The sequence below is a fragment of the Bactrocera oleae genome, chromosome 3 (assembly GCF_042242935.1).
Source record: "Bactrocera oleae isolate idBacOlea1 chromosome 3, idBacOlea1, whole genome shotgun sequence".
NCBI lineage: Eukaryota > Metazoa > Arthropoda > Insecta > Diptera > Tephritidae > Bactrocera > Bactrocera oleae.
In genome coordinates this window covers 77062791-77086049 of record NC_091537.1, presented here as the reverse complement: position 1 = coordinate 77086049, position 23259 = coordinate 77062791, and the positions used below count along the sequence as shown (strand labels likewise).

Below are 23259 nucleotides of genomic sequence, written 5' to 3'. Positions count from 1 at the left end.
CTTATTATACAAGCATGCCGCAAGCATTGCTGTTATAAGTATACTAATATGTAGCAGAATTTCCTGCAGGGTATGTTTATTAACTACTGCATCAAACAGCAAGTATGATAATTAAAAGCGAACGCCTATAAATACACGTTTGTAGTGAAGTAACGAAAATAAAATTATTGTCGTGAAATTGTGCCAGTATCGGAGTGTTCTAATACTGATCGCTTAGATTAAACACAGCGGTGTTCTCACGGTCCATCAGTATTACAGTAGTTACGCGTATACGCTTCCAATTAAAAATACTGTTTTCCTTAATTCAATTTACAGTTGTTTAAGCAACTAACGGTGTTTTTATTTTATTATATTATTGAATCACTTCGAAAAAAGCTTCTCTTTAATCTTTCGTTTTTAATTGTATGTTCCTATATTGCCACTATCGTTTCCAGCCAATTTATGCTCTTAATTCTACTAATTTACTTCTTAAACTACCGACAAATGTATGTTCATTACATGAATACAACGTTCTTAATCCCTTTACAGTAGATTTGAAAACTATTCAACTAGGATTGTACACACATTTAAACAAGGCAAAGCTAAGCATTTTTCTACGTATAAGTGTTTGCATGTAAGCAATTTTGACTGACAACAATTTTTATTAACTATAAATATTTATTTTATCAATAAGTTCATTAATTATTTAATTAATTGTAAATAAAATACAATTTGGGTTTGTGATTTTACATACAAATAAGAAATGCAAAAGAAAAGAGGTTCTGAATGAAAATGTTTAGGAAGAAGATGAACATGGTATATTCAGTTTGCCAAGTAGTTTGTAACACCCAGAAGAAACATATCTATGGTAAATGATCAGCGTGCCCAGCTGAGTCGAATTATCCATGTCCGTCTGTACATACTCAAATTAGTTCCTATTTTTGAGAAATTTATGTGAAATGCACACGACCTTTTCTCCCCAAGAACTTATTTGTGGGAACTGATGATTTTGGACAACTATAGCATATAGCTGCCATACAAACTGAACAATCGTAATAGTATGGAAAACTTTTTAATTTGACGAGATATCTTCCCCAAATTTGCAACGGATCATTATCTCAGGCAATAATGGAATATCCGGAGAAATTGTTCAGATCGGACCACTATAGCATATAGCTGACATACAAACTACCCGATCAATCTCAAGTCCTTGTATGAAAACCTTTTTTATTCGATATGATGTCTTCACGAAACTTGTCATGGATTATTGTCCTAATCTCCAAATGAATTTAACAGATCAGACATGCTATATAGCTGACATATAAACTGACCCACCCAAATCAAGTTTTTGTATGGAAACATTTTTAATTGTGAGGCGTTTTAGCTTCCGAACAACCGATGTTAACGTTTTTTTTTTTTTTTTTTTTTGGTTTTAAACAAATCGGACCTCTTTATACCTTTTCAAGTCGCTGTTTATTCTTCAAGATATATGTATGTGTTAGTAAATATATTTTTTTCTTCTCTGTTTTGTCACCCGATAAATTCCTCAGATAGCATTAACTTTTGTCTCAATCTGTATTCGTCGCTTAAAATATAATTATTAGAATATGAATATTGTTTATAAGTTTTCTTTCGACATCTTTGTTGATTTCAAATGGAAAACTTCTCATTGGAAATGGTGTTACATAATAAGTGGGCGTGGTTCTGATTTAAGAAATTTCATCTAAAAGTGGGCGCTGCCACGCCTATCGGATTTTTAGTATGACATTAATTCCTCTAACTCTGTATCTACAAATCAAACTATATTTAAGTTTTTGAAAAATATTTTCAAATGAAAATTTAATTACTAACGTAATTCAAAATGAGTAATATTCTGAGGTATATTATGAGCGGTGACGTCATTAATTTAAGAATGAAAAGAGGAAACAGAAAAACTGTTTACAAGTTACACAGAGAATGTAAAATATATATATTTACATAGAAATAGTAGTAAAAGTAGTAGTAAAAAGTTACAAGCCATTTGATAGTTTCCTATGTTGCCTCTTCTCATTCTTAAATTTATTACGTCACGAAGGCGCTATCTTGTTGCTATCCTTCTTGTAAAAACTGAACATAATTGCTTGGTTGTTTCGTATAATCTTTCTTATAACTTTGCCGTATTATTTTTTTTGTATATGACTCGTAGTTTTGTCAGAAATCGAGTTAAACCGTCCTTAACTCTTAAAAATTCAACCTCAATGGGTTTCAATCCACCATGATTTTTTTTTTGCTTTCAAAAATTGTCTACCCTGGCCTAATAATAATTGTCAGTTCGTTCTCACCTGATATACAGTTATGTACAATATTCTAAAAAATGTTTTCGAACATATATACAAGGACTTGGCAGGACTTTTTCAAAAGAATGATAGAATTAACCTACATACCATATAGCATGTGGAATTTATGAAAAAAACTAAAAAAAAAAATGTAATTATGTAAAAGTAAAAATGTTTCGATTTTTGAAGAAATGTGTGTTTATCGTTATGTATTTATATAGATAAATGTAAAAAGCATTGAATATTAGTTTATGGTCACATATATTACTTTAATTTTGCTTTCTAGTTATTGTTTAGTTTCGATGTTTAATCTTTAGGAGTTCTACTTAAGATTAGGTTAATTGATGTTAAGCACTTATACATAAAATCCTATATACTCTGTATTTACAATTGTATACACATACAAATCTCCATCATGATCGTATGCTATAAACGAGCAACTTAGCTATTTACAGTTTTATAATTTGTCAATATTATTTAAATGACAAATATATTGCATTATTAACTTATTTGAATTTTTTCGTATTATTTTGCTAAATAACCAATTATATGTTTAAATAGCATTTGAATTTTGAAGCACTTTTCCTAAATTGCCGTCATACCTATCTGAGTATACAAGTATGTAAGTATTACTCACGTATAATATGATTCGGAATTTTTGTATGATTTTTTGTCGTTTGCATTATACTATATTTCTTTATGGAGTCCCCAGACATTTATCTCTAAAGATCACATTTTTTTCTTAATTTGCTAAAGTTGCCCAAGCCAAGTTTATATAATATATTAAAAAGAAAAACTCGAATTAAACTTGAATTATCATTGATATAGCCTTTAAAAAATCATAATTTATTAACATTTTTATTTAGTAAGACCAATCATTTCCTTATTGTGGCCTTCTAATCTAAGAACCCTCAATGTTTCATTTTCGCTCAGGTTTCCCATAAATGGTAAAGAAGTTTATATATTTCACAATAAGAAGTTATAACAATGACTAATTTTTCTTTATTCGAGATTTTTCAAAAAATTTACCATCTGTCTTTGAGCTTGGAACACTATAGGACACTGCAAAAAATTATCGCGACTTTTGAGACAAAATGGTGTAGTCTTTTATTTTCATAACTGTCACATAATTGTCTTTTATGAATTGGCTGATTTTATACGTTATATCTGTTCATTTACATAAGTAACTATCGCATAACGCTAATATCCATTTAGTAGTTATTATATATTATATAAATCTAATAACACTGATCAAGTTTTCTACTTTATAAGGTGACATACAGCATTTCTCAAGTTTTGATACATATGTATGTTCATTATTTTAATTTTTGAATTACGTAATTACAGTATAAAAGTATGCGGTAACGTAAATTAACTCCTTGGATAATTTCAACTACTGTAAAAATGTTATGGGTTGGAAGATTTAAACTTAAATTAAATTAACAGTTTATATAATAATCCAATTGAGGAAGCCAAAGTCATACTGTTATATATAATTTAGTTATTTAGGAAACCCTAAAACAGATTATGTGCACCTTTTCTTGCAGGATAGAAGTGAGATACGTGTCACAAGGAAAGACCACTAGTAACTTTCTTATAAAGATGTTTGCAAATATTTGAAGTTGGCTTTTTTAAACCAAGATACTAAAGTATCTTAATAGAATCACCTATTGAATTAAAAAAAAACTACTATTGGAGTAGTTGTACCACTTTATTGTTTCAAATAACTTCTTTTAAATAAATTTTCTTTGATTCCAAACTGAAATATTGAATTTGTATTTTAATTTGCTTAAATGTACAATTAAAAGTATGTGGCAACCCTTTTAAGAAAATGCCAATAAAGTGTTTTAAAACCTGCTCATTTCAAAAATGTCTCCGTAATAGCGTAAGTTCAATCCAATAAGTTAAGAAATTTAAACAGCTAAGGGCCCCTTGAAAAAATACTATCGACCTTAAGCCTTTTTGGTCGAAGGTTTATTGTAATAATTTGTTTATAATAATATGTTTATTAAATTAAAATTTTCAAAGAGACAAATAGGCATTAAAATCAGTTCAATCTGCACCTTAGTGTCACTCTGTATACTGCGAACTTGACAAATTTTGGTTACATAACACCAATTCGTTGCAGTTGACCTGTTTTAGTAGGAAACTTTTCTTAAAATATTGAAATATCTGAGTTCAAGTATACAATGATATTTAATAACTTCTAAAACTATATACATTTTCCCTGTTCTTTATATACTATAACTAAGAAAATCGGTGAAATTAAAAGATAACTGTTGTTTATTCAATATGAATTACGTGAAACGATTTTTTCTACCTTATGTACAAGTTTTCAAATCAATTATGGTTAAGCAACTCTTTCGTATCCAAACTATCCAATGAGTTTACTATTTTCTTAATTATTCTTCGTAGTGAAATTGAGTGTATATTTGTAAATTTTCGGATTTATATAAATTCTCGAAATGGTTCATCATAACTATTATTGTTATCGCTCGCATCAAAACCATTGTTGAGTAGTAATGTAGTTGTCGGTTGTTGTAACATCAATTGATTGTGATTCGCTTGCATTAGATGTTGCGACAATTGTGGCTGCATATGGCTGAGACTTTGATTCTGTATTTGTATGGTCGTGGTGGCGGTGGTAAGACGAGGTTGCTGATTCACCACATCTGTCGCAGCCAAGGCGCAATCGTATGAATTTGTGCCATTTGTAAGAACGTCATCATAACAGGGTCCAGGTCCAGGTCCAGGGCCAGGCCCAGAACTATTGCCGCCAACGCCAGTATTTAGATTTAAAATGCCAACGCCAACACCAACGCCGAGTCCAACGTCGCCAACTCCGCCGATACCACCATTGCCGCTAAGATCGGTGGTGGCGCCATTCAAAATGACACCATTCAAATCCAATGATGACTCTTCATTGCGCTTCGAGAGAATTATATGCGTTAAATTTATTATGTAGTTTTTGGCCAGTGTTAAAGTCTCAATTTTAGATAGGCGACGCTCCATTTCCACGTGTGGAATAACTTCACGCAACGACTGAAATGTAAAATTAGGTATACAGAGTTATAGGTATGTGGAATTTCTGTTTGATTTTATAAATCCGACAAACAAAATCTTTACAGCATTCTTAAATAATTTCTTTCATTGCCTGGTTGGTTTCTTCGCCTGCCATACTTCACACATTAAAATACATAAGTGCATACAAAATTTAAAATAAAATATAATATATACTGGCATGAAAACATACACACTGCATGGCTGACATTACCTGAAAAGCGTCATTTAAGCTGTGCATTCTCATGCGTTCGCGCTCGTTTGACTCCAATCGCCGCAGATTACGCTCCTTTGCATTGAGAACGCCTTTCCTGCGGCGGCTTTGTGTGGAGCCCGTTAAGGAATTCCTAGCTCGACTGGATGGGCGTGCACTGCCACCGTTGCTGCTACCACCGCCGCCGCTTGTATCATCGCTCTGTGAACTTGAATCTGTCATTTCCATCTCATAATTATTATTGCTTAACTGAAATGCAAAGGGAAAGAAATTGTTCTACATTCTGCTGGACTGTCACGAACTACAAATGAACTACAATTTCTTTACTTTCAACCCACATACAACACAGAAATACTTAATGTGCCCACATATACAAATCCATACATAATAAATGCATATGAAACCTCAAATATATAAAGCCATTTCTGCCAGTCGGAAAATGAAAATATTTAAGAAATCGTTGTATGAGACACCAACCCAATTTTAAGGGCGGTTCGATAAATACTTAGCTTCAACCGCTGATGACGCCACGTTCGTGTCGTACGTTCTCGTAGAGAATTTAGAGAAAAGGAAAAATATCCGTCGATGATTGGATTCTGGTTTTTGGAACGGAAAATGCGCAGTAAAATCAAATAGCACTTGAATGGTGCATACGATGATTCTTTTCCTTCGTCTATTAACGAGTTTCAACGTGGTTTTACGTAGGTTTTTGAAGACCCCTGCCGTACTAATGCAACCAAAATATTTATCAAAATGACCCTTTGTTATTCTAATTCAGTAATTTTAGCATCTGATGAAAGTTGATTTTTCAGCGTTCTAAAGTGTGAAATAAGCGAGTAAAATCAGAATTGGTTCTAAATCCTTAGAAACTCAATTCAAAGTAAATGTGTTCAGTATCCACCACTTTCCTACTATGTCATGAAAGAGTTCACTGATGGATTTCGGTAGAATTAATGAAGCCATCTTAAATCTCAATCCTTATCTTATTTGAAATTTAGACTCTAAAATGTAAAGTACATCTGACTGCATCCACCCTGACAAATGTACATTGAACTAGATGAGTGAACTTTTGCTTTGGATCGGCTAACGGAATAACGTTATTCCAAATTGAAAAAAATATATAAAAATGTACTTTTTGTTAATAAAAAAACTTGGGAGAAATGTAATGTATTTCTTTGAGAAAAAATCGTAAATATTAGGCCGGCTAGTTATTTTTATAATGAAACTAGTAAGATTCGAGCACGCGTTGCTGTTGCTAAGTTATACATATTGTAATAAACTATTCAATACAGTGAAAATATTAATTACGAATAAAGGCGAAAACATTATTGCCGGCATAAAAGTCCAATCGATTGTACTTGAGGTTTAATTTTGAAAGGTTTTCATAAGAGTTAAAATATTGAATCGAAATAAAAAAATACGTATCCAATATTTTGTCTCAAAGAACACAAAAAAAAAATGTTTAGCACAAACAAGAAATTTTGATTGTAAATTTTGGATATCATTATCCATATACATATACAGTGTTCCAATAAAGTCTTCGTACAGTACCTAATAAAAAGTTTATTGATAAAAATCAGCAACACTTTGCAAAATTTTTTAAATTTTTTTAATAAGCATTTGTTTATGACACATTTCATTTTATATTAATTGAAAAAGAAATATATTTCAGTAAATGGTTTCAAAACTATAAATACAAATTGGAAGAATTTCGCTATTTGGTCTACAATAAAGTCTTCGTACATTTCTTTTCAAGTAAAATAATAGATCTAATTGTGTTGGATTTTCGTATTTAGTGAGGTAGCTCTTGTTTTTAATGACGGCATTAAGGCGGTCTGGCATCGATTCCACAAGCTTTTCGGTTTTTTTTACATCAATTTTCATCCACTCCTCTTGAAGAACCTCTTTAAGGCGAGTTTTTGAACTAATATGATGAGTCCTGATCAATTGGATTAAGATCAGGACTCTGTGGTGGTGTCTCCAGCAAATGCGGAACATTTTACGGCAAGTACATCCTTGTATTATGAACCATGTGTTCGGGGTCGTTGTCTTGCTAGAAATAAAATGCTTCAAACACGCCCAATTTTTCTACACTAGGCTTCAAATTTCATTTCAAAATTTCTATGTACGCACCGTGGTCCATAACTTATTCTATTATTTCGAGGTTGCCAACGCCACTAGCAGCCATACAACCTCATATTATCACACCACCACCTCCGTGATTTACTGTTTTAATAGTATTTTTGGGGTTGTATGCTTCTCCCGGTTTCCTCCATACTTTAATTCTGCCTTCCTTTAGGTCCAAAAAGATGCATCAGAGAATATAATATTCCGCCAAAACACAAGAGATGCATTTTGGTACTTCTCAACGAAGGCAATGCGTTTTTGACGACTTACTATGTTTACGAGTGGTTTTCGACGAGGTGTGCGAGACTTAAACCCAGCATGATAGCTTTTCGCACAGTTTCGGGACTAACTCTGTTTTGCTGAATTGGTGAAGCTCTGTAGTGATTTTTTGAGCACTTATAAATGGATCTGCAGTAACCATTCGCTTGATTTTTAGCCGATCACCATCCGCGAGAACTGAAGGCCGTCCAGATTTTCCTTCATATTTAAAACGGCCAATAACCGATTGTATTGTAGAACGACTACAGGACACTTTATTGGCTACTTCCTCGTATGACTTATTTTGCTTTACATGCAAATTGAGGATAAGCTCACGTCCTTTAACTGACAAAACTCACAACTTTTACTCTTCGAATGAACCACTGAAATATATATATAAATAGTACTGTTATAAGGAGGGTTGCCTATTTTTATTTAGAAAGAGAAGTTGCCAGCAAAAACGAAATGTACGAAGACTTTATTGGAGTTGAAATAGCAAAATTCATCCAATTTTTATACACTCGCAACTTGTTGCTACAGAGTATAATAGTTTTGTATCACCTAAAACTAATCGAGTTATATATAGAGTTATAAATATATAAATGATCAGGATGAAGACATGAGTTGAAATCTGGGTGACGGTAATCAGACCACTGTCACGCCCACAAAACTCCATTATCCAAAAACAAATAAATTGCCATAACTAAGCTCCGCAATAAGATACAAAACTGTTATTTGGTACACAGGATCACATTAGGGAGGGGCATCTGCAGTTTAAATATTTTTTGAAACGAGTATACCATTCGACTTTGCGAAAGTATAAAATGTTCGGTTACATCCAAACTTAGCCCTTCATTTCTTGTTATATATAGTTTTGAAATCATTTACCGAAATATATTTATTTTTCAATTAATATAAAATAAAATGTGTCATAAACAAAATAATTATTAAAAAAATTAAAAAATGTTGCAACGTGTTGCTGATTTTATCAATGAACTTTTAATTAGGTGCTGTACGTGGACTTTATTGGAACACTGTATAAATGATCGATGTTCGTTTGTCTGTCCGTCTCTCTAACTGTATTATCATTTTTTGAGATGTCCATCTGAAATTATGCGAAAATGAGATATATCTGTCATAAACTTAACCTAAGACGCTAATTTTAATATATTGAGTTGATGTGCAAAACGTTAACCAGAAGATCAGAAGTGATGATATTAGGGATATGGGATTAAGACCAAGGTCTAAACCAACTCCATTCATATTCAGTGCTAAACCATTAATATATTACGGTTTGTTAATAACGGCAATTATTATATATATTATTATATATAATATATATACAACATAATTTTACATATTTTCAGCATTAAACTAAAGTATATCCAATATTATACGTTCAGTATGCTAAGGTATCTTACGCATTAACCGATATATACAGTATGAGGCCAACCAAAAGTTTGACAAAATTATTACGCCCACCTACCACAATTTTAAATTCCATATAATTTTTTCACTTTCCTGTACATAAATCAAGAACCAATGAATATATTCGGATAAAACTTTACACAAATAGTGCCTTTGAAGTATCCTTGCACGTTGCAAGAGCATAAAATGTTCGGTTACACCCGAACTTAGTCATTCCTTACTTGTGTTTATAATATAATACCTGTGTAGTCCTTTGACTGGCTCGTCGTACTGGTCGCGATGATCCCTCCTGTAAGTCAATAGGTGATCTTGGATTCTCAGGATTCACGTTGGGGTTAATTTGATGTTGATGCATTTGATGTTGTTGTTCCATAGTCATATATTCGTGCGAGACTAGTATATCCGAAATATGGTTTGAACCCATTTTGATTTCTGTTATATTTAAAAAAAATGAAACTTTTCTGTAATTTCTATACATTCACAGGTATTTAAGTATTTAATTTATTATATAATATAATACATTAGAGGTCTGTCGGTGCATATAATAATATGGTAATAAATTTTCAAGCCCGGCTCAGGTGCATTGCAGTAAAAGCTTAAGTGTTTCTAGTATGTCAGTGGAGTTATATTAAACAAGTACGCCAGTCACGCACATGTGGCATTATGGGATGTGCCAACATCCTCTTGTTATTAAAATCTCTACTGACTTAAAGCTTAAATTTCTTTATTTGGAATTGACTTGTACGAGTATACCTGTTTCTACGCACACTTATATATTATAAATAAATCGGATCTGGTTCTGGAATTTATAGCTTAGCATCGCATATTCTTTATATCCCCTAGCAAATGTCTTGACACTTCTTATTACTTATTTTTGCTCAAATAATTAATTCTGCATCGCGACGGCTGGGGTCCTGCAGCTTAACCAAGGAAAAGGTGTTGCATAACATGATTTTGATATACTCGTATTTCAGTTACAACGAGAAAATGGCCAAAGTTGAATATAACCGATATATTTTTGAAGCAAGCGCAAATACATACACAAATAGTGCTTTCAAGGTATGCAATCTCATGTCTGAAAGTGTCGAAATTGGACCAAAAGTGTTCAAATCCCTTCAAGGGCTGACTTTTTAAAACACCGAAAATTTCGATTAATCTGTGAGGTATCTTATCTAATCGAATGTCGTGCAGCCAATAGAGGAACACGGCAAAGCTGACATCTCCTCTCTTTTCTTTGCTCTCGTCCTAGACGACATCATGAGCACCCTACCCTACACAAGAAAACAGGCATTGTATAGAATCTAACACGGCAACTCGAGGATTTGGAGGACTAGTTGAACTCGCATGCACACTGTAACTTGAGATAAACATAGCAAAAATAAAGGCCGTGAGACTATTTCACTCCAGAAAAAATCAAATACAGATTGGCAATGTAGAAATCAAGTTCTGCTACCTCACAAGCATTATAATAACTGAACGAAAAGCAGAAGCCGTTGCCAACTATAGGAAGAGCAAGACAAGAGCGCCGCAATAATGATAGAATAAATTGTAAACAAAAACGTAAACACTTTTTTTAATTCGTGAAATAGATTTAATTTTTTAGTTCATAGTGAAAAAATCTGACTGAGATTAATTGAATAATATTACGAGAAAATATTTGGCTCATTTTAAAATAAATACTTGTATCAATTGACAACATAATTGCCCATTACGTAAATGTATAAAAGGGTTTGTGATTGCGAAGGTTGTATTTATTAAAATTTTTATGGTGTACCAGTATGAAATGTGTTTTTTTTGTGAAAATCAAATACTAATTTTGAATGGGAAAATAAAAAAGAATGTATTCAAAGTATTGGTCATTGATTTTTACATATTTTGACCACCTTTCTTGCAATTTGTAGATACCATGCCAATAGAAATGTTCGTCTTTTGAAGCAAACTTCGACTTCTGCGTAGGAATCGAAGTGCTGTTCAGCCAATGCGTGTCCCATCGCTTAAAACAAATGGCCATCGGAAAATGCCAAGTCTGGTGAATACGGCAGGTGGGGTAGCCAGCCTCCAGCCATGTTTTTTTGATTTGATTGTATCCTGAACCGACTTTGCTTTGTGTTCAAGTGCTTCTTCTAGTTACCTTCTAGCCCATTCTGGTCGTTTTTCGATCAATGCATGGTTCAAACTGATCGTTTGTTGTCTGTAGCTATTAGTTTTAACAGTTTCACCAGGTTTTAGAAGCTAATGATATTTGTATACAACACCCTTCTGATCCCATCAAATACAGAGCATTGCCTTCTTACCGTATCGATCTGGTTTTGCAGTCGATGCTGATGGGTAGTTGTTTCGGATTAACCCATGATTTAGGATTCTTAAAATAAGTCAATTTTTCATCGCCAGTGACTACTCGATGCAAAACTAATTTTCTTTCGTGTCTTTGAAGTAAAATTTTACAAGCGTTTTTTCGGTTTTCCATTTGTTTTTCATTTAATTCATGTGGCTCCATTTTCCACACTTCTGGATCTTTCCCATAGCTTTCAAATGGTCTTAAATTGTTTGTTGTGCAACATTTTACATGGCTGCCATTTGTTTTTGACTCAAAGTATCATCTGCATCCAATATTGCTTTCAGTTCGGCGTCTTTAACCTTTTTTGGTGGTCTTCCACGTTCTTTTATTCTCACATAAAAATCATCATCTCTGAACCGTTGAAACTATCTCTTGCTTGTTGCTTCTGATAGAGCATGATCACCATTTGCCTCGACAAGCATTCAATGTGACTCTGCAGCACTTTTCTTCAAATGGAAACCAAAAATTAATGCTTTCCGCAAATCATCAATTTCCAATGTTGTTTGTTCAATAACTGTAAGGTTATTGAATATGTTTGACAGATGTCATGCCAACCAAACTGAAAAAAATTAAGGCTTATTCACAACAAATGTTCCCTACCAACACATTTGTATCTTAACGCTCATACCGGTACACCTGTATAAGTAACTTTAAAATATATTGATTTTTAAAAATTAAGTGTGTAGTGGCAAGCTGCAATAACTATTATGCAAAAAAACCACTAAAAACGTTTTTTTAGTTTTCCTTTGGATATAAAAGTCAAAAAAATTAAAAGTATTTATTTTTAAACAACCAAAATATTTTACCGTAACATTATTCTATTAATTTCAGCCTATTTTACGAACTAATAAAAGTGTTTACGTTGTTGTTTACAATTTATATGCTGTTCTATACTTCTTCTTCTCAGTTCAAAAGAATTACGTCTCAAGATGGCGGTTGGCGTAATCTTGTATTCTATCATTCTTCAGAGGGGCGTTTAGGCGACTGCAATCGGTGTAGACAAGCTCGCAGCTTACCAGAGTACAAAGCTCAGAATATTCTCCGTATGCGTGAATGCGACGTTGTTGTACGAAAGTGAAACATGGCTGGTCTCGAACGCCATAACTTAAAGACTGCAAGCATTTGGCAACAAGGACCTACGAATCATGCGCAGAATATTCTTATTCAAAAATATAAGCAATCAAGCGGTATGGAGTTCAACGAAAGAGTAACGCGTACTAAAGCTTACTCTGTACTAGCATACTTTAAAGTAAACTCCAGACTTGATTGGAGTCCACAGTGAGCAAAAGTTGCGGCCGACACAAAATAACATTGAGAAGATCAGTTCTGCGCGAATTAGCCGAATCAAACATCATTTGCGACGGCGAAAAGACCACAGCCCTTAATAATATGAGATGTTGCAATTTTTTTGAGGCCTTATCAGGTCAAGCTCAGGAGGGGGTAACAAATAAAACAAAATAATAACATTGGATATATTATACATACAGGTTAGTTGAAAAGTGAGCAGTGCTCATCAAGAAATAGCACTACTAGCCCATATTTTTTTTTCACCTCAAGTTGGTGCAACTGTCGTGAGAACACATGCAAAGTTGCGAGTCATTATGTCAATTAAATATTTGTTTACAAGCCATTTGAAGTTGACGTGTCAGAGTATTTTTTTAATATGGAAAAAACTGAATATCGCGCAGTGATTAGATTATTTGTTTTGAAAGCTTTAAACGCAAAAGAAATTTATGGACAATTGTTAGAAGTGTATAAGGAGTCCTCACCTTCAAAATACACTGTTGAATTTTGGGCTGGTGAATTTAAACGTGGTCGTACAAGGCTTGAAAACGATCCACGCGAAGGACGACCAAAATCCGCAACCACACCAGAAAGCATTGAGTAAGTTCATAATATTGTTAGGGAAAATCCAAGTTTGAGCGTGAAGTTGCTAATAGTCATATCAGACGAACGAGTACTTCATATTTTACATGGACAAGTGGAGTTAGTGCCGCACACGTTAACAATTCAACAAAAACTGGATCGATAACAAATTACTCATCATAACTTAGAGTGTTTTAAACAGAATAAAACCGATTTCTTGCGTTGTTTTATAACTACGGATGAGACTTGGATCTACCACCCTGATCCTAAATTGAAACAAGAACGTTTACAGTGGACTGAAGCTGTTTGTTCAGCTCCAAAGCAGGCTTCAACTCCAAAGCAGGTGAAGTCACAACGATTAGCAAAGAAGGTTATGGCATCAGTTTTGTGGGATGCAAAAGGAGTTTTGTTAATTGATTATCTGCAGAAAGGTAAAACAATCAACTTTGAATATTATTGCAGCCTTTTGAATCAGCCGGATGAAAAAAATCGTGAGAAAAGACCTGGTTTGAAACATGAAACGATTCCTTCGTGGAAAGCGTTTTTCGTCGAATGAAGAAGCTATTACAGTCGTAGACGGGTATTTTGCAGAGCTTCCGGAAACTCATTATAAAGATGGCATAAAATTATTGGCGGATCATCGGAATAAGTGTATTAAAGTTAAGGGAGATTATATTGATTAAAAAATGTTACGATTGTATATAAACAGTATTTTTTCATTTCGAACGCTGAAACGTTTCAACTAACCTGTAGATATATTGGCCATCTATGAGATAACTGAATGAAATATATGTCATGATGCCAAAAATTAATAAAAGCGGGAGAATAATTTCCTTACCCCCCATATACACACTTAATATACAAATTTTCAAACATCCGGTTGACTTTATACCTTATATACTGGTAAATCTGTGAGGTACGTTAATGAAACTCGGACAGCATCTTTTTAAAGTAATTATTTGACATAACATCAAGAATGAATAAAATCGAATGGGTAGCCCCCATATACCTAATATAAAGATTTCACACATCCGGTTGGTTTTTGTTTATGTTAATCTTTTGAAATCGTGATTATTAACACAAGTAGTTATTAAGTTCTAAAGAGTGAACGGAGATTCTAATGACCAAAACATTTTTTAATTCGAATATTACATATGTATACTAGAAGACCCCGGCCACGCCGGAAGATGTACAAATATTATATAATATTATAATATAATATATATATAATATATTCAGAATATGTAGAAATTCTGTTTTAAAAGTTTTGCTTTTATTTTCATCAACACTTTTTTTAAACTTTTGATTAATTTGGAATACATTAGATTGCCTGGCAACAATTGTATTATATATTCAAATTGGTTCGTCAACATCTTGATAAAATTTTAAAAGGTTGTGTAACTTGAGAGCACATACCTATGGTCAGTCGAAGCTTTTGAACACTTCACCATAAGAATTATAGTTTCTCATTAGAAAAAGAGCGAGGAATGACCGGTAAGGTCTGTCGGAAATCATCAGGCGTAGTAAGACAGCACCAGTGAACATTTATCGCTGCCGTTTAAATCTTGCATTGTTCTGTCTATTCCGAGTGTTTGTAAGGGTTTAATTTTTTTACCGGCATTATACTCAAAACTTTAATTTTTTATACTTTTGCAACATGTTGCTACAGAGTATAATAGTTTTGTTCACCTAACGGTTGTATGTATCTCCTTACACTAATCGATATAGATATAGGGTTATATACATATATATAAATGATAGTATGACGAGACGAGTTGAAATCAGGGTGACTGGCTGTCTGTTCATCCGTCCGTCCGTCCGTGCAAATTGTAACTTGAGTAAAAATTAAGATATCTTGATGAAACTTGGTACAAATGTTCCTTGGCACCATAAGAAGTTTGGTATTGGAGATGTAATCGAACCATTGATCAAATGCGTCAGAGACATTAAATTTTACATCCAGGATGATACAAGGCGGTTTTATTCGAGCCGATGTAAAAATTGGGCGTTAGGCCCACATTTAAGTGAAATCAAATATCTACGGAACTACCGGGCCAATTTCAACCATATTCGGTACATGGGTACAATTCCATATGGTTTTTATACTTTCCAGGTATAACCAGTACTAAAGAAGCTGTCTGGTTCCACGTAATACAAACGAGGGTCTCACGAGGGTAATGCAATTTTCAAAACATTAAATATATATTTTTACTGTAAATTTCATGGTTTAAAATTTATAACCTGTTTGTGTTAGTCTGTATTTTTTTTTTGTTGTCTTTAATCACTAACACTCCGAGGAAAACTATTTTAGCAGTCAGTTAACACTCCACGACAACGTCAAACCTTTGAATTTTTTTTTTAAATAAAGATAATTAAGAAAGCATTTAGTTCAAAGATTATATAAAATTACGAGAAATAATTAAACGTATAAAAAGGTAACCTCGAAATCCGTATTGGTTTTTATATGTGATTGTAAACTGTAAACTGTTTTTGTTTTAGTTTTAACCTTAACCACCATAGACATCCGTACAATATTTTTGTAAAACCGAAACACAGAATACATTGTCTCATTTCACCATTTAAGCCGAATTTTACATTACTCGCGTTGTTTGTTGGATAAGCATCTCTCGGTTTTGAATCGTAACACTCAGCTATGTTCCGTTATTTGTTCTCACATACAAATGAAGTTAATCGGTTTGAAAATCGAATTTACATTTTCCATAAATCGAAATTTGAACTGATTTCGTAATGAAATGTCTTTTTCTGGAAATCGAGTTCACATACTTAAATGTAATTTGAAAACGAAAAACTTTTAAACATGTGGTTGCTTCTTCTACATGTAAATGTAGGCTTAGGAAGGTTGGAGGAAGATTTTTCCGTCAAAAAAACCCCATTAACTTTAGTTATATATTACTAAACCACTGTAGTTTTTTTCAAGCAGAAGTGGATGCCACTAAGGTAGCGGTAGAAGCACTGCTTCGAAGTGCAGCTTCATTCAGAGAGGTGCGTATTCAATCCAACAGCAGAACGACATACCAGCGTCAAGTAGTGTCTGATCTCACTAGCAATATAACAAACTATCGATATTAGGCTGGTTTGAGTGCCTGGTCGTAGCGGAATCGCTGGAAACTGCAAGGCTGATGAGCTCGCAACAAAAGGTATCCTTACCCTGAGCCCGCTTGCCTTTTGATTGTAAGCTCAGTAAGCATTGGTTAACAACCAACACCTATGCGACAGTAATATTTTTGGATCAAAGTGTAATTTTTTCCAACGGTCATTTGAAAACGCCCTTTTGCAAGAAATCGTAATAGTGCTCCTTGTTACAGATAAAGTGAAATTCCTGACGCCTTCCTTGAATAAGTGGTGTTACATCAGCGATAAGCTTTTTAAATAGATACAACCAAAAAATAGCCAATAAAAGTATTTAAACAGTACATCAGCAATTTCAAATGGATTTGAATTATCTTTTAATAGCATTCCTCTTATCTTTTATTACGTGAAGTCATTTTGCAATACTCTCACGGCAGCAATGAATGTAGAACTCATTTTAGTTAAGAAAATTTAAATTTTTGGAAAATAAAATATTTACATATAAGTTGAAAATATATGTCATTTGCAGCAAAAAGCCAGCCTATCTAAGTGCAAACGAACCCATGTACTCTTCATCAATATATAAAAATTTTAACTCAAGTTATGGCGATTGTTTTGAAGATAAAAGAGCGTTGAGGCGTCTAGTAAAGTCCTCCTGGTCGTTAAAAAGTGGTCGGTACTGCAACAGTTTAAGTAAGGAAAAAATGCCTTTTTTCTTTTTGAAAATATCAATAATTTTTTAATTGCATACTAGCTGTTTAATGCTTATAAATGTAATTAGAACTGTGTTTTTCTGTTCGAAAGTACTTAAAAGCCATTACCGCCACTAACACTGTTGGCATTAAAAAATATTGTCGCTAGTAGCGGAACTCCTGCCATGCCAGAGACTTTTTTCACGTCATTGCTGCTGTAACCCTATAACCTTATTTTTCCAATGCTTTTTATTTTATTTCCCTCAGCTTTGCAACAGAAAACTAACAGCATTCTTAAGGACCAACAGCTTTGTTCTTTCATATAAATACAATACAAATGTGAATATGAAAAAGCAAGTATCGAAAAGCATTTACTTAACTGCACTGGATACAATAAATAAATAAATACATAATATGTTAAAACGAGTACAAACTCAAAAAGTGATTCAACTCAAGACCAGCAATCTATTGCAATAATAATGAAATTTAGTTAAAATGAGATTGTGGCAAGATATTAAAAAGAAACTTACTGACTAAATCCGACCGAGGTTTGTTACTCCTCATATCCACTTAAAAGAATGCATTTTGTAGATGATAGTAACGATTGATTTTATATAATGTGTTTATAGCTAAACTCCCTGGTTTTCTCGTAACAGTCAAATTATTTACTAAATCTATATAATACGAGTATAGACGAACAAATATCAATTCAAGATCAAGGTTCAAGGTTCATTAAGCCGATTTAAATCAAACATTTGCTTGCATAGTGAAAATGGAGCGTAAAGTCAAAATGAGAAATATATTTTATGAAATATACTACAGCAAAGAAATAACCCAATAATGCTCAGATTGATGCAAAAGGTTATGAAGTAAAAAAATTAAATGTAAGAAATATATAATTTTTCTTCATTGTCTATAGGTCCCCGGTATTTGCTGTGGTTGCTGGTTAACTAGGGCATGTGTAATTGGTTTGTTGTCTCACACTATTCTGAATAAAACTAGTCAAATGAACAAAATACGCACTTAAATCAATGTAAAAAAGATCAGTACGAATTGGCGAAAGTAAGTTTCTTAGCTTGTAAAGAGCAAAGCGTTGTTTTTTATTATACAATATTATAAGTGCTTGCTTGGGCAAGCGTATAATAAAGTTAGGGGAAATAAGAAAAGTAACACTAAGTTTTTTGAGTTTCCTTATCGCTGCCAAAAATTATTTTTCTGTATAAATTTTTATTAACTTCAACTAATAATTATTATTATTTCTTAATATTTTATTATTTTAATATATTTTGGAACACATTTTTTTCTTAAATTTTACTAATACAATCAGCATATCAGAAACAAAGTTTCAAAAATAATGTGTAGCATAAAATAAAAGACATTTTAAACACAAAGTCAACAACACTGTATTACTCAAGGTAGTGTTGCGCATTTTCTAATTCAACATTTTGGATTAAAAATTTAATTTTCGATTTTTAATTCAAATTTGGGATAAAAAATTTAAAATTTCATTTTTAATAGCAAATTTGGGATTAAAAATTTAAAATTTCATTTTTAGTAGCAAACATCTTGGATTCTAGATTGAAAGACTATGTTTTAATTAAAAAATTGTAACAAATAAAAAAATATTTTTCATATAGAATAAGGAAAGATTTACATATTGCTAAATGACTCACTATAATAATAAGCACTTAATTATCGGTTTGTGAGCTAAACTATTTTGATATTTAATTAAAAATAAACTTTTCTCTTCTAAAGATAGCCAAAATGAGAAAAAAAATTTAAATTTTAAAATAAATCCTTTTTTTTAATTTTTAATTATAAGTTAGGATGAAAAATGTTAATTTCATTATTTTTTTAATGCTTTTTTTACAACGCTGATCCAAGGAGAATTCGAGTAAAAATTGAGATATGGATTTAATTTTCCCGGTCATAGCTGAAATTTACAAATTTTCAAAGCATCTCGGCATAGAATTAAAGAAATCTTTCTCTATGGTTTTTATAACCTACCAAGTACGTTTTTGTTAGGCTTTGTAGAAAATTGTGTTGTTGGAAGGACTTTATCATTGCTGCTTTATAATCATATATTATTGTTTTATAATCAAAAAAAGGGTGTGCTACCACAATAGAGGTTAATGGTCAATTAAAAAATATTTTAATCTTAGAAATTTTAGTACAGATATGACACACCTGAATTTCATACGCTTATTATCTAGAATAGCACCTAAATAACTTGTTAAAAATCGTTCGTAATAGAGTTTATAATATGTTTTGTGTTTATGTTGATTCCTCAATATGTTATTGTGATTTAATCATAGTTTTTATATGCAAAAAATGCAAAAAATTAGAAGAGTTATTTACTATGAAAGAAACTATATTTTCTACGGAGTAAAAACCGATTGAGTTTATTTCTAATATAAATATGTAAGTTCTTTGACGTATTTATTTTACTATTATACCCAGGAAGAAGAGCTTTTCGCAACAGTTTGTTCTACATAGCCAAAATGATCCCAGATTTATAAACGACTAAAATCTGACAATATTTTGAGTTTTTCAAATTTGTTACTCATTTTTTTCTAAGATATCGAAGTTAATTTTTTTTTTTTAATTTATTAACTAATTTTTTTTATCCTCGTTCCTTATTGATATGTAGTACATAGTTTAGAAATTTAGTGGGTGTTATGTACTTTAGAAACAAGAAAGTGTATAATATATTATACTATTTATATTTTACTAAATATGATAGAACTATGATATAATACAAAATACATATATACTTAATATGAAAATTATTTTGTTAAAGTACTCCTCGTTTTAAGCAACTGAATTCAGGAAGCACAGACTCACTTTTCCAATACCGTTTTCTTAAAGTATGATCACTTTAAAAGCTGTTTAACTTGAATTTTTCCGTTAAAATATTTTTCCAATTTTTTTATGAGATATCTTACAGCTTTCTTTCAACAAATTTTAAGGTTTCTTTCTAACGAAAGTATTGTTAATTTTTATGAAACTCAATAACATGCTTCGTGTACACATTTAATTTCGAGTTGGATCACAAATTAATTTAACTTTCAGTTAATTTTTAATGAAATTTTCTATGCCACTGAAATAGCACTTGTTGCGCTGCACACATGAATTCAAAATATACTCTTTGAACGGTATAAGATGACGAACCACGACGGCGCCGAGTGATTCCCGCTGCGGCAAATGCACAACTAAGCAGACAGATTGAACCGGAAGCACTGAGGCCGCCGCATAGCCACTTGTGGATTCGAATGAAATGCCATCGTATAACAGTACGAAAGGCAGGCAGCCAACTAACACTGACAGACAGACAAACGAGCAACAAGTACGAGTACGACGGCGCCAACACGCGCTAACTCGGAACGTCAACAAAGGCTGAACCAACCAGCCAAACAACCAACCACCCACACAAGTATTCTGCGACAATTTGAATGGCAGTTGGTAGCACTGCGCATGCCCGTTTCCTTTACGCTCAAGACTAGACGCTATCAAGCGACCGGCACGCGGATCATCAACGCCGAGCAAGTAAGTGGATACTTGTTGCTTCGGCACTGTTGAGTGGAAATCGACATTGCGCTCAAATGCGCTTGAGTGATGGTAAGTCAGCGTGCTGAAGAAACAACTTAAAAACAGAAGCGAAGCATGGCTGATACAGTTTCACTCCTCTGCATTCCACGACCGTTGCGATTCAGATTCACTGGAAAGTGTTGGTTCAAATACTCATATTTGTGTTCATTATCAGCTGCTTGTGCGCTTGTAGGCCAGGGTTTGTTTTATTATTTGTGCAATGCCAATGGAGTGCGTGGGCTTGTGTCAGAATGTGTGTGTTATGATTAAGGGTGCTTTCGCTTGTTGTTGTTCTTGCTGTTGTCACATTTTTTCCTCATATAAAGGCATCTAAAGTTGATTACACATGTACATACTCGTACATCATTCACATAATCGTATATATACACACATATGCACATATTATGTATGTATACAGAATAGGTTTGCTGGTGATGACGTTGGTAACACTAATGTCATTACATAGATGATTCAATAAATGCAGATTATTACGATAATGGAGCGCATATGCACTTACGCTTTGCTCTAGATCCATTATGATTCCTGAAAACTTCCTACCTTGTACTTGTTCAGTCACTAGAGACTCTTTATGAGAACACGTTATGACAAATGTTAATATAGTCAGATTAATGGTTTTAGCACCTATAACGAAATTGACCTTGTCCTCTACGTTTCGCTCCATGTCTTCAAGTCATGTTAACATAGGCAAATCTCGAGACTTTAAATTAATGTTCCCAGATCTTGACGTAACGAGGCTTGTAAGTTATTTAAGCAAAAATATAACTAACAACCTTAAAATCCTTAATAATTTTTATTTTAAAACCAGACTCTCGAAAAGCATAATCATGTCTAATGTATAGTTTAAAGAATTCGATATTATTATCCTGTTACACATTATCAATAGAGGACTGAAATCAAAAATGATTAAATTTGAGGGGATTATGAAAGCAGGCAGAAAAATACTCTCTTTAATTGAAATAATATACCTCAGAGATTGATCGTTATTTCCTGTAAAAAGTTAGCACCAGGCACTGGGGTCCCCATATTCGGTAACTGGGGGCTGAATCGTTATGGTCCGATTTTTACAATTTTTATACTTGAGATGCAAATGCACTATTTATGCAAAGTTTTGTCCTGATAAATTCTTTGGTGCTTGACTTATATACTGGAAAGTATAAAACCATATGGAATTGTACCCATCTACCGAATTTGGTTGAAATTGGCCCGGTAGTTCCGTAGATATTTGATTACACCTAAATGTGGGCTGTGACACGGCTATCGTCCAATTTTTGCATCGGCTCGAATAAAACCGCCTTGTACCATTCTGGATGTAAAATTTAATGTCTCTGGCGCATTAAGTTATTGATTTATCTCACCGTTACAAGGGGAGTGTCGGGATTATCATCCATTTCCATACTGTCAAAGAAAGGGTCAAAAATATTTATTTTGTGCGAATTTGGGTCATATAGCTCGAATAGTTTAGGTGATATATATACTAAACTTATTGGAGAGCGGGGCCACGTCCACTTAAAAAAAAAATTTAAGCCATAGATGCCCCTTCCCAATGCAATTCGTTGTACTGAATAATAGCCTTGCATCTTATTGTGGAGCTTAGTTAATTATTATTAGTTAATTAAGTGTTATACACTTTATAGGTTTTCGATTAATGGCGTTTTGTGACCGTGCCAGTGGTCGGATTACGCCCATTTAATACCGAACTTCTTATGGTGCCAAGGAACGTGTGTACCAAGCTTCATCAAAATAACATAATTTTTACTCAAGTTACAGATTGCACGGACGGATAGATAGCCAGTCACCCGGATTTCGACTTGTCACGTCATCTTGATCATTTATATACAAGTATACATATATAACCCTATATCTATCTCGATTATTTTGAGGAGATACATACAACCGTTAGGTGAACAAAACTATTATGCTCTGTAGCAACATGTTGCAAGTATAAAAACTTGTGTGTTGTCGACATATGCAGGTATCAGATAATGAAACCTCGTCACAAGATTGTTTAGCCTGGATCTTGCGTATGATAATATTATACAAACCATACAATATTATCATCTCTGTATATACTTAGCTTAACGTTTTGTAGAACATTTGTGGATTGTATTCAGACTTTTTGAAATTATTGAATTACTATCCTTTACCGCAGCTATGTTATATTATATGAACCTCTCACTCATGCCACATTCAGGCTTCTCCTTACGTCCACGCCAAATAATTAAAATATATATGACTCAAAAGAATTGCCTATATAATACTTTTTTTAGGTTAGCGAGAAACTTA

The 23259-nt window shown here is 32.9% G+C and overlaps 1 protein-coding gene across 1 annotated transcript; it reads right to left on the bottom strand.

The window, feature by feature from the left end:
- Positions 1 to 2000: 2000 nt before the first annotated feature.
- Positions 2001 to 20285, bottom strand: dimm (basic helix-loop-helix family member dimmed). The gene is made up of 4 exons (XM_014244696.3): positions 20212 to 20285; positions 9623 to 9813; positions 5569 to 5817; positions 2001 to 5336 (listed from the first exon to the last, which is right to left on the bottom strand). The coding sequence occupies exons 2-4, from the start codon at positions 9803 to 9805 to the stop codon at positions 4743 to 4745; spliced, it is 1026 nt and encodes a 341-aa protein (XP_014100171.3). The 5' UTR covers positions 9806 to 9813; positions 20212 to 20285; the 3' UTR covers positions 2001 to 4742.
- Positions 20286 to 23259: the final 2974 nt, after the last annotated feature.

Coding starts and splice junctions, on each gene's coding strand:
- dimm (XM_014244696.3), bottom strand. CDS start 9,805: ATGGGTTCAAACCATATTTCGGATATACTAGTCTCGCACGAATATATG. Junction 5,818..9,622: donor CCAGTCAAAGGACTACACAG/GTATTATATTAT, acceptor TTTGCATTTCAG/TTAAGCAATAATAATTATGA. Junction 5,337..5,568: donor GCTTAAATGACGCTTTTCAG/GTAATGTCAGCC, acceptor TTTACATTTCAG/TCGTTGCGTGAAGTTATTCC.